The 12113-nt window shown below is 36.1% G+C and overlaps 2 protein-coding genes across 4 annotated transcripts in view; one reads left to right on the top strand and one right to left on the bottom strand.

The window, feature by feature from the left end:
• Positions 1–3700: 3700 nt before the first annotated feature.
• si:busm1-57f23.1 (uncharacterized protein LOC368621 homolog) lies at positions 3701–8167 on the bottom strand. 2 transcript variants are annotated; one of them, XM_063480835.1, is made up of 5 exons: positions 8068–8167; positions 7682–7811; positions 4423–4574; positions 4224–4325; positions 3701–4036 (listed from the first exon to the last, which is right to left on the bottom strand). In XM_063480835.1, exons 2-5 carry the CDS (start codon positions 7767–7769, stop codon positions 3941–3943), a joined length of 438 nt encoding a protein of 145 aa, XP_063336905.1. In that variant the 5' UTR covers positions 7770–7811; positions 8068–8167; the 3' UTR covers positions 3701–3940. The 2 variants fall into 2 exon arrangements, with proteins under 2 accessions (XP_063336905.1, XP_063336904.1); XM_063480834.1 differs by having other exon boundaries at positions 7682–7890; positions 8068–8160.
• Positions 8168–11797: 3630 nt separating this feature from the next.
• il11ra (interleukin 11 receptor subunit alpha) overlaps positions 11798–12113 on the top strand; it is a 50470-nt gene continuing 50154 nt past the window's right edge. For both annotated transcript variants that reach the window (XM_063478810.1, XM_063478809.1), the window contains exon 1: positions 11798–11954. The gene's annotated coding sequence lies outside the window, so the exon portion shown is untranslated. The remainder of the gene's footprint in view (positions 11955–12113) is intronic.

The following is a 12113-nucleotide window of genomic DNA, read 5'->3' as shown; positions in this document are numbered from 1 at the left end:
CCAGTCTTATGTGTCTTTTTCTATTTTAAACTGTAAAATAAATTAAAGATGCAAATGTAAGACGTTGCTGCCAGAAATTGTAGTTCACTGTGTCCGTGAATAAATATGGGACCAGCATGGCCACTTCTGTTTGTGCTTTCTGTTTGCTATGTTTGAGTTATGTGTGCCACTGGAGCTTTTCAAGGGTTAATTGGACTCTGCTCAAGGTTAAATTGGATTCTATTTTTTATCAATGATCAATATATGTGTATATAGACTTTTGATAAAACTATATTGATTGTTAAAAACCTGCTGAAACCATAGTGAAATTATGACCTTTACCCTTTTTTCGTGTACTTTGTTATTTTATATGTGGTTGAGTTGGATGGATTTTATTGCTGATTTCTGGTATTTATTTTACTGGTTTGTAATAAAGTGTTGATTGGCTCAATGACCACAATGGAAATAGTTCTTGCATGTGGTGTTCGTCAAATTTTAATCCAGACAAAACTTTCCTTGAGTCTTGACATTTGCACGTTCCTCAGACTCCTGCATTTTCCTCTCTACGTAGTTTTCCCAGTGTGTCTCTATCTCTTCCATGAGAGTCTGCATAATACTTTGTACTTACTGTAGGCCTCTGTTATTTTGTTTCTCTGCCTCCACCCCCTTTTTTTTTATTTGTTTGCCTTCATCTGAACCTCTCAAAGTGGCTGGTGGTTAATTTGTCACTTAGTCACTCTGTGCAGCCAAACATCGTTCCAAAGATGCCACACATGACAGGTTGAAAGTGGGGGAAATATGTCTAAGATGAATCATAAGATGACGAAAATGCCACTTTAATTAAATATAGCAATCATCAACAATGGTACAAACAAGATGACAAAGAGTGAATGCAATAATAAGCTACTTTAGGGGACAGATAATAGGAAAACTGGATGACAGGAGATAAAACCAGTAAATAAAAGTCCTCTCTCATTTTGCTTCTCTGTGTCTGTGTGTGAAAGATGGGAAAATGCTTACAGATGGAAAACCTTGTCATCCTAATAGTTAAATAATGAATGTGAAATGAGGTGAGCACTGCAGTTTTAGAGGCAAAGACTTTGTAATGGCTTGCCAGCCCACCAGACAGCCTTATATTACTAAGCAATTTTCCTCTGCCATGATGAATGACTAAATGAGAATAAATAGATGTTTTATTGTAGGATAGAGTTTCCATGTGCACCAGTTTCCAAATGGTAGACTTTTAAGAAATGGAAAATGAGTGTTCCCAGTGGCACAGTTTTGCTGTTCCATCATGAAGGAGATCCATAGATGTTAGCTGTGCAAGCCCCAGAAGAGGTTTTACATTTCTGTTTTTGAAAATTGGGTTTTACTCAAGAGGAAGAATGTATTCTTATCCACTAAATGCAATTTTTCATTTAGTTCATTCATTTAATTTTCTTTTTATTAAAAAAAAAATCATACAAGTTTGTAGTTTTAACTGAGATAATATTGTACATGCAGAGCAAATATGTGATCTATGTAAGAGAGAGCATTTTAGCAATACAGATAAATAGATTATTAGTTAGTTTGGTTTATCAGCTCGTTTAACTGCCCATTAATAAACATGCACAAATGTCTAACCAGCCATTCACATGATAGCAAGGTCAAACTGGTTCATCAGAATTGAGAAGAAAAGTAATGGTTTCTCATTCCAGATAGATGTACACCAATGATTACAAACAGGGAACGCAGAAGAGCATCTCTGAATACAGGCACTCACACACACACACACACACGTATATATATATATACGTGTGTGTGTGTGTGTGTGTGTGTGTGTATGTGTGTGTGTGTGTGTGTGTGTGTGTGTAAACACACAGTCAACCATTAAATTCTTATTTTTAATCTGTAATGTGCTATTATTGAGTGACTATTTAAGGAGGACCTGACATGATGACAATCAAGGTCAGCTTTTGTTATATAAAAAAAAAATCTCTCATGAATCTTAGTTTGTATTAAAAAGCTAGTAAGATGAGAGAATAAAAATGAAAACAAAAAAATGAAATTCTTCAATATTCATGTTTTATTTTACTGCTTAAGATTCATTTGTGTCTCTGGAGGTGCGTCCACAAAAGAAAGGTGATTGAATATTCTTATCATGGGTCTTTAACTCATTTTATGACTCCATGCTTCTTCATGTTGGATAACTGAATCATTTAATTTTAGACGTGAAGTTTGAGGACACTCAACATTTAGGCTTAATGTCTAAAATTCTGGCAGCAAACAAAGGTAAGCTTTATTTATTCAAAACAAAATGTTTCAGCTGCATCCTTAACTGCCCATACTATGCCTGTGGGCAGTCGCTTACAACCTACAGTGTTATTTTGCATTAAAAGTTAATTATGAGAAAAAAATATTGGCTGCTCAGATGAGATTTATTTCAACTTGTTTGAGGTTAATGATTCCCCCCTTTATGGATTCAGATTTATCTTGAATCTAAGGAAGAAAAGGTTGCTAGTAGTTTCATTTATAAATCGAATTTCAGAACAATATCTAGAAAGTCTGACCATCCCATTATATTACATTTGGTTAAAATCTGATACAAAGGTCACAGAGATCTTGGACTGAAAACAGGACTGTCTCCAAAAATACCTCTGAGACAAAACAAGCTCATACCTCTGAAATGAACACTGATAACTGTTTTTATTCTTTGTTCAATACAGAATGCATTCAACTTGCATAAACAGGATACTGACAACTTACACACTATATGACTGCTCCTCTGTGATGTATCATGGAAGGTAAGATTACTTTATATCAACAACATAACTGTTTCCAGAAAAGTAGCAACGTGGTTTTGCTATTCTTTTTTTCTTTTTCTTTTTTCAAAGAAGTACCTCTGTTTATGAGTGTAATGGTAGCTTGCCTAGCTGCTAACTGTTACATTATTTTCTACGTGGCTAGTTTCTGACTTCATCTCTTTGCATGCTGGTGTTGGGTGTGTATAGTACTGTGGTAGCAGCATCTGAATCACATTACTCTTTAGCAGGAGAAAAATTAAATATACACTGGATTTTGGTTTATGAATTACTAGTTGTTGATGAATTTTAATTGATGAAGTCATTTCTTAGGAATGTGTGCCTGGAGAAGAAACCATTACTCCCATTCCCGATCATTCTGTGCCAATAGGACAAACAGACAAAATGTCTAAGATTGATATAGAAAGGATCAATAAGTTATACAAATGCAGTGAGTACAAAAGGCATGGAAGAGACAACCCACTGTGTTTCCTAAAATGTATAATGAAATGTATCTCTCATTCCTCATGTATTTTTTCATTGACTGAATGGAAGATATTTTTACAGAAACAGGTGTAGGAGATGTTATTTCCGAATGTCAAATCATTCTAATGACTCATTTCCTATCCTTCTTTTTAGACATTTGAAAGAGCATGAAGAGAGATTGACTTGTGAAAAACTTCATGACCTGTGCAAAATGTCTAATCAGCTGATTTAGCTATAAAACAACAACAACAACAAAAACCATTAGTTAGATAAACATGAATAAATCATGAACACTTTGACTCTTACCTGCATGCATATGATTGAGTCTATTCTAAATAGCCCACAGTAATAACTAAATAACTGAATCAAGTTTACATTTTGCACAAATGGCACACACATAATGTTTTTGTAAAAAAAAAAAAAACTGAAGTAAAATAGAAAAAGAAGGCATTTGAACCCATGAACCACAACCATGGTAAACCAAATTATAATTGCATTCTGTCAAACCTTTTAAATCTTTATTTGAAATTTATGATTTGTTCATTTTGAACAATCCTCCACATCCACCATGTATAATGCGCTGCATTACATAGTACTGAAAATGCATCTAAATTACAGAGACAGGAAATAAGAACACAGAAGTTTGCCATGGCAACAAGCCTACAAAAGCAACTCAAATTAAAGCTGTTCAAAGTTTAAACATTGTCTTTAACTTTCCTGCACTTTTGTTTCTGCAGCTCGTGTTCGTTGTTGCGGGGGTTGTAAGTCACCACAAAGCGGCACTTCAGATGCTGTGAAAGAGGAAACAACAATGAATATTACACGAGAATCAAAAGGGAGCGTTTCTCTAGATTTCTGTTTTTAACTTAATATTTATTAATATTCAGCTTTTCACTTTTTTGCATTGGAAAAAAATATTGTTGAGAGACTTTACAAACTTTACAGACTTTTACAAATGCAGACAAAGAAAACATTCACCTTTTTCACAGCACTGCAGCCCTTCAAGTCCTGGTTTTCAGACTTGGGACACCTGGTTTTTCCCATGACTGCATCAATCTTGTAGTCGATTGTATTGGTCACCTACAAACATCAGCATACGTAAATGTATATTTTACACTGTAGTGGGATTACAATAGTAAAACGCTGATTCAGTTTGTTTGTGAAAGCTGATTCTAACCTGACTCTGAGCATCAGTCACTTCAATCAATTTGAACATTTTCTTGCCCTTGGGCTTTTCATTGAACAGCTTCACAGCATGTTGAGCTGCCTCCTGAACCTCAGCTGAATCTGGATTCCTTTTAACCCAGCCACCCAGAAGAGGCTTGTTTTCTTTGATGAAATTAAACACACGAAAACACACAAACATTTAATTTACATAATTTCATCAAGATATCACATCGATGATTAAAAAAAATGATGAATGGATATTATTATGAGGATGCATTTCCTTATTGCACTAAACCGTGTGCCACTTAATGCATCTGCCAATTTAGGAAATTATTAAAAGTACTTACCTTAGTAATCCTCTTATATCCTAATATTAACTTGGATCTGCTTCCATTTGCAAAGTCATACACTATGCTGAACTCCATATTTTAGTTCAGAAACCACAAAACCCTGCACTGAGCTGGTCTTATACTGCCAAACCACACTGACTTCTAGGCCAAACCAAGCATTGCTCATCAGAATCTACTGTAAAGCTCTACATGGCTCCTGCCTACATATATATCAGCCCGACTGAGGTATTATATGCAGATGCAGCCGACTTCTCATCTTTTAACTGCTCCAACCTCTTACTTTAAATAAGAAGTGAGCTTCTGATGTTGTGGAGATTAAACTTTGGAATATTCTTCTTTGGCCTGTCAGATCAGCTTAATCAGTGTTTTGTTTCAAATCACTCCTGAAACTAATTTCTCTAGGCTGTCTTTCCTTTAATCCTTCCCCAATTATTTTCCCCTTAATGTAGATCTATTTGAGTACTCAGTGAGTAAAACAATGGTTTTCATCTTAACAGATTTAGCAAGGAGTTGCCCTTAAAACACAAGTTAAAGTTACACGCAAGGAAAAATGCAATTTTGTCAAATGTATGTCTGAAAACAAACACTCCAAAGTTATAAAAATGGACAATCACATTGCATTCAAAATTCTGCGTAAATTGCATCCATGCTGCAGATTTTACTGCACTATATATAATCTTCCTTACATACTAAGTACTGATACTGAGTTTTCCTGATGGATTACTCGTTTATTATTTTTATTCCTTAACACTCTGCAGCCACAACTCCACCATGCCAAATTAAACAGCACTTGAGCAAGAACATCTTTATCTGTCTTCTCACTAAGGTAAACATGACTCACTGTAGCCAACCAGACTGCAGTACAGAGTCATTGAATATGGCGCCATTTTGGTGCCGTTTTGACATTCAAAGACTTACTAAGAGGCAAAATGTAAGCTCCCTGACTGTATGAAATGTTTTAAACAATGTTATTTATTACCATCCGAAGTATTCTGACCATATTATGCCATACTGAGAAATCTGTAATGCAAGAACTGACACAGAGACACTGAAGCTTCAGCTGTCACTACAACTACTATTTTATTCAGCATTTGCACACATTCTAACACTTTGTTTCCAAGGGTGTCATTAGCCCAGTGCATAACTTCACTCATGGTGCAACATCTCATTTCCACAACAACAACTGTAAGCCATTAAAGAACACAGTAGCATTGGAAGAAACAAGCGTATAACAGCTACACAACCATAATAGCAAACACAATTCCCTTAAACTCCAACAAATACGACATCCAAGGAGCACAACAGAAGATCACATCTAGCCTCCCTCATCATGCCACAAAGATATTTAATGACTATCATATGATTTTCACTATTAGCATTCGTATTTTTCTGTATTTGTCTTGTTATTACCTTGGGTTGGTATCTGAATTTTGTTATTGTATTTTTTCTTCATCATTTGTATAAAAAAATACAGATGTGTATATGCACATTTCATCTCATCTTTTCTTTAATGCTGCTATAGTAGGCAATTTACTAATACATGTTTTTGATTGTGGCTAAATGTCATATGAATACACAAAGTCAAAGTAGCTGAATTGCAAATGTTTTGTCTGACTCGTTTCTAGACTGTTAGTCATAGTTCTGACACAGATGTCTACGCTCCAGTGCAGTCATTGTTATATACCTCCATTGTACTTTATAAGAATGGCTCCCATTTCAAGCCCAATGTTGTTTCTACTTTACTGTCACCACATGTTGAGGTACTAATCAGAATCCAAGAGACAGAACAGGAAACGACCCATTTAAATTAATTTGTTGAAATAGATGGATGCCTCTCATAATGTATTTAGATGAAGTTTAAATTAACATAATAATATACTGGTGGCTGTTTTTATCCATGTAGGATTTGCATCTAAAGAGCAAGACCAATTCAGTTCTGTTCAACTGAGTTTTATTTATATAGCCCCAAATCACAACAACCAGCCAACACGGCATGCATGATCTGTTGGGTCTAAATGGGCACTGAACTGGGATCAGACAGGGAAAAGAAAAACAACCTTTTCTAGGATCAAGTGCATTTAAAATGGGCTGACTTGAAAGGAAATGTGTCCTATGGTTGGAAATCATGGACAGTATATCTTTATTGGGTTGCTTGATTGTACATGCTGACACTATGTACGCTGGGCAACACGAACAGGTTTTGGAGCAACATGATGCTGCCAACCAGACAAGATTTTGTTTTTCAACTAACACAATGCCAAACCCCATTCTGCATGATTTACAACAGCATAACTAACTGTGTAATAAAACAGTCCTGTTGCTAAACTGGCCAGAACCCATTGTTACTCATTGGAAACATTGAACACATTTTCTTTTAAAGGAGGACAAATGACATCCGTCATCTGACAAAAATAGACAAACATGATTTCAACAAAATTCCAGCTGATCTCATACAGTTTTGTTAAAAGGAGAGATGTTACAACATAGGGTTAAACATCTGCAGATCCCAGCTCTTTCACAAAGCATGTTGCTGGCATTGGTTTTAAAATCAGTGCATATTTTAAGGAAACAATCAAATATTTTTTTAACTAGATATTTATGTGATTTGCAAATATTTCACATATTTATTTTACACAGCTTCTTAACGTTTTTGCAAATGTCTCTGTTGGAAAGTGATATTTTTTCATGAATTTATATATCCAGTGTAAGGCTCTTGCCTTATTATTGTAAGCACAATAATAAATACAGCCACTTCAGTTGTCATGAAACTTCACATTTAAAAAAAATAATGTGCGTTTATTAGATTTCTGTAGTATTGCCCCCAAAATTTCAGAAGCTATTTTTTCTGGCTTGCTTGCCTGTGACATTACTCCACATTTGCTTTTGCTTCTTATATTTCTTATCGATATAATTACTTACCGGTTATGATGACTTCCTCCACAAGCTGATCTCCCAAGCCCAGCTGGATAACTGATAGGCATATCAGCAGTGACAATGGAAGAGACATCTTTATACACCAAACTCTGCTGTGCTCCTCACAAGAGAAAGACTGGATTCCAGAAAAACACTTCAGATGAGCAGAACAATTTACTTGTCAACCAAGTTGCAGATGTCCCACTAGATTTGGTCTGTCCAAGTCCACAAAGAGAGCACCCAAATGAGGACAGAGATAAAGAGGATTTACTCTAGAAATGAAACTTTAAATAATATAGCTGAAAGGAAAAAAGTACAAAGTACTATATATAATCCATATAGATTATCCATCCGTATAGTTTATGCTACAAAGAAAGTGGAAATATAAATACCTTTTTGTTAAAGAAGTTGAATACTGGTGAGTGCTGGAGCAACAGAGGGTGAAACAGAGAAATGTGAGGCAGGAGAGTGAAAGAGGGAGAGGGTGGCGTCAGTGAATGCCTGTGACTATTCAGCCTTTCAGCTGTGGCCTGTATAACAAGCCAGTGAAGACCACACCCAGCTAATACCACATATGACTGCATGCATAGATTTAACCTAGGGTGTGAATGCCAGAAAAAAAATATTCAAGTGGAAGAGTCAGTTCGGATAGGTGTCTGACGTGCATTGTTGTGTGTATGCGCGCGCTCTGTTGTTTCTCTTTGAATGCATCATGTGGGTGTGTAGTCTGTGTCTATTTAGATGTGCACATTTCCATCTTCTCATTTTGTTTTAAAGCACTGAATAAGCCACTTTGTGGAGAACCAACACAAGCCAGATGATGACATCAGTTGGCATACAGTGAGTAACAGTGAAAACCACATCAGGTCCAAAATATCTCTTATCATGGAAGAAACTGTTCTGAAAGTTTTGAATAGATTTGCCAATATAAGCAAGTGGAATATGCTAAGTTTACTCACTTAGTGAGCTACACCAAGTAAAAAAAAAGTAAAAGAAAGAAGGAAAGAGTGACATCTTGTTTTGTTGTTCAAGACGATTATAAACAATATCCAGTGATTTTCATTGGATATCAAATAGTGTTGCTTTTACCAGCCTCAGGTCAGACATCAGAGAAAATTCAGAAAGTGCATTAAATTCTAATTATACAAATGGGAAATCACAGTATTTATAATCCTCATCACTTATGTGGCAATGGGAGGCTCAATTTGACAAAACCTTTGACCCAGACTGAAATATTAGCAAATATTTAAGATGGTTCAGTCAAACAACTCACAACTTTAAATGATTTATTGCAACAATAGAATAATTACAGTTCTGAGCTCATCACTCTGACAGCATGTTATATATAAACATGTAGTATGATGAGTAAATATGCCATTAGAGAAAACTGGAAGGGTGTGTGTGGAGCCCCTATAGTATATTGCATCTGTGCTAAGGGATTGTCTGGCTTTTCCTTTAGCACCACCACCAGGTTAAAATGCCTAAAAGCATAGGGTGTACTGACAGAAATCTTGGGACACACATTGCTGTATATCAGAGAAAGATTGCGATTACTTTTGGTAGTGGTATGCACAAGTTACAACTGTGCACTGGTGGTAGAGCTCAAAAACACAAGGAGGTAAAGACTTGGTTGTAAAATATGTGTTGCTTAAATCTAATAACTGACTGCATATGAACTGAGGTTTAATGTAATCTTACTGAGAGACAGCGAGCAGGCCAGCACTGGTGGATTTACACTGGCTTGCTCAAGTATTTGTGTTAAAGTGTGGTAAACTGTGGTATACAAAATGTGGATGATGTACACAGTCTATAGGACTGATCCCGTTCTTATTTTAAACTTATTGAACTCTGTAATGAGTTAAAAGGTCCAGCAGAGGGAAGCAATACCGCAGAACATAAAGCAACAAGTGGTTGACTTTTTTTTTTTTTTTATAACTGTAGAGAAATAAGGTAAAGTTTTCTTTCTTTAACATTCACTTCATTGAGATGCTCTAGTGCTATTTCACATAATGAGTCCTGAGTGCTTAAATGTAAGCTCTATGTAAGAATTTGAGTTTGAGAAACTGAATATAGGTTATTGGTCCTTGTCAACAAATAATAGCCTACATAATAGACTTAAAGTCTACACTTACTTTAAAGTTTGTATTACAAGGTGCATTACTGTAACGAAATTAAAGAGAAGACACTAGTATAATTTCAATCTAAATTTGAATATGTTTATCATAGAAACAGATATTTAATTGCTAACTTGAAGCCTAGTTTTCGGATGCATGAAAATACAGAAGTGTCACAACAGATGGCTAAATGAGCTACGGAAAAAAGACCCAGATGAAGGACGGACACATACAAACCAATGAGACAAAAGATAAGGCAGATGGGAACAGAGTGACAGGTACATTTCGTCCAGCAGTAGTAAGACAGATGCCAGGCAAGATAATAGACTGGAAGATACAAACCACACAGATGGATAGGTCATCAGAAGGCAAAAGTAGTACACTCCAACAATGCCACAAACTGCTCTTTCAAAAGTATGAAAGATTTAAATTAACAAACACAATTTAAACAAGTAAACAAACAGTGAATGCTCATTTTCAGGAATGCAGTATTTTTGTAAAGCTTGTAGTGATGGGGAATTCACTCCACAAGTGTTCTAGGACAAGCATTAAGCAGGTACACTCTATAGGAGAAAAAAAATTCTCATTGCAAATATGTAAACACTGGATAAGCTGATAAATTAAGATGGACAACCAGAGTCTTTCATATCTCTTTTACGCGTGCTTGGCAATCACTGCTCTTCTGCTCCTAATGAGATGTTAAAATGTAACTCTTCCAAGCCGCAGCTAAAAAGGTCAGGGTCAGTAAGGGGGGCTGGCTGAGCTTTTGGAAATTGGAAATCCCCTTTTCAATGGAATAATTGATGTCACCCTTGTATGCCTGATGAGCGGACTGGAATCCAACTGCCACAGTTTGCACTCTAATTGTTCTTGACTGTTAATCATAAAACTGAACGAAAAGCTGCGCAAGTGGCTGTTTTTTCTCTGTGGAGGAGATCTAGGTGAGAGGTCAAAGTTAGTTTACAGGAAAAAAGAGTGTAAAACAGACTTTGCACTAGAATTTGTTATGTCAGAAAGTTGTTTTGTTATGTGGTAAATCTGTCCCTGTGACAAGCAGTGGTTTTTTAATATACTGCATTAGACCAACAGATGTGTTTTTCCACCTCTATCATTCATGGGGGAGGCGAAAAGGGAATTATTTCCAATAATTAGCTGTTACTGTCATGTAATTTATTGCTGCTGAAGCCCAGAGCACTGGAACCATTAATTGGTTTAATGTGTTATTTACTCATTAACAAACAGGTAAGCCAAATATAAAAAGAAATAAGTAAATCAGTGGTGCACTTCATGAGACGGGATCAACATTTTAGCTGGAAACCTGTAAAAGGCTGTTTTGCTTCCATCGTTATAGACATGTTCAGTTACTTTGACACATAAGAGCTTATTCATGTCTAAACAAAACATTTAGCTAAATTAAATAAAATAAAAACAGAACTAACATAACAATATTATGTTTTAAAAATAAATCACCTTAAATAAAATTAATATATCCAGTGAAAATCTTTTGTCAGTTTGGTGAAATCTGTAATCAAAACCTGCCTGTATGCAGCATTACTTTGCTACTGAAAAGTGTTGTGCTTATATTGTTTATATTGCAATACCTATTCCGACTACCTATACCTATTTTATGCTATGTGCATAAAAAAATAAACAGGTAAACCATGGAAAAAATTTATATACATAAATTTCATTAGAAATTAAAAGAGGCAGCTTTTATAAGTACATTTTTTAAAAGTTACAACTGCCTGAAGTTGAATTTTGATTATTTTCCATTTTTTATAGTAGACACACATTTGAAATAAACCCTAAAAACAGACCAAAACATTCAAACTTTCATAACCCTGCTGTTGGAGACCTCGCTCTGTTTTTCATCCCGCATTCCTCATTAGACCTCAGACCTATAGCTCAGCCTCCATAATCTCTTTACAGTTAGGGGCCGCCCACTCAGCCAGGTGATTGACATCCGCCCCCTCCAATGGCGCAGCAGCCCACTTTCCGGCCTCGTTCCTCCCTCCTCCTCCTGGTTGCTGTCCGACTTTGTTGCTCTCTTGCCCCGCTACTTCGTGTCTAGTGTCATCGGTGAGTCGAGGAACAACTCGTTGAGGTACCAGCCATGGAAGGCGACAATATAATAATGCCTGTTTGACTCGGGGAGAGTTTCCAAGGTAAGTCCGGCCATTTAAAGTGTTTAAACCGGGCGGGAGAGGATTAGCGGCTAATAAACTGTCTGTGTGTGTGTGAGGGGTGGTTGGTGAGGGATGTGGGGACGAAAAGTTTAATCCGCCTCACTACACGGGACAGGAGGGAATGAAGGGAAATGTACT

Source organism: Pelmatolapia mariae, linkage group LG7, assembly GCF_036321145.2.
Source record: "Pelmatolapia mariae isolate MD_Pm_ZW linkage group LG7, Pm_UMD_F_2, whole genome shotgun sequence".
Lineage (NCBI taxonomy): Eukaryota > Metazoa > Chordata > Actinopteri > Cichliformes > Cichlidae > Pelmatolapia > Pelmatolapia mariae.
Note: the sequence above shows the minus strand (reverse complement) of the source record. Positions and strands in the feature narration are given on the sequence as shown.

Excerpts from the sequence above, each read along its gene's own strand:
- si:busm1-57f23.1 (XM_063480835.1), bottom strand. The coding sequence starts at position 7,769 with ATGTCTCTTCCATTGTCACTGCTGATATGCCTATCAGTTATCCAGCTG. Across the intron at positions 4,575-7,681 it reads GGAGGAAGTCATCATAACCG|AAAACAAGCCTCTTCTGGGT; the intron begins GTAAGTAATTAT and ends ATTTCATCAAAG. Across the intron at positions 4,037-4,223 it reads GCTGCAGTGCTGTGAAAAAG|CATCTGAAGTGCCGCTTTGT; the intron begins GTGAATGTTTTC and ends CCTCTTTCACAG.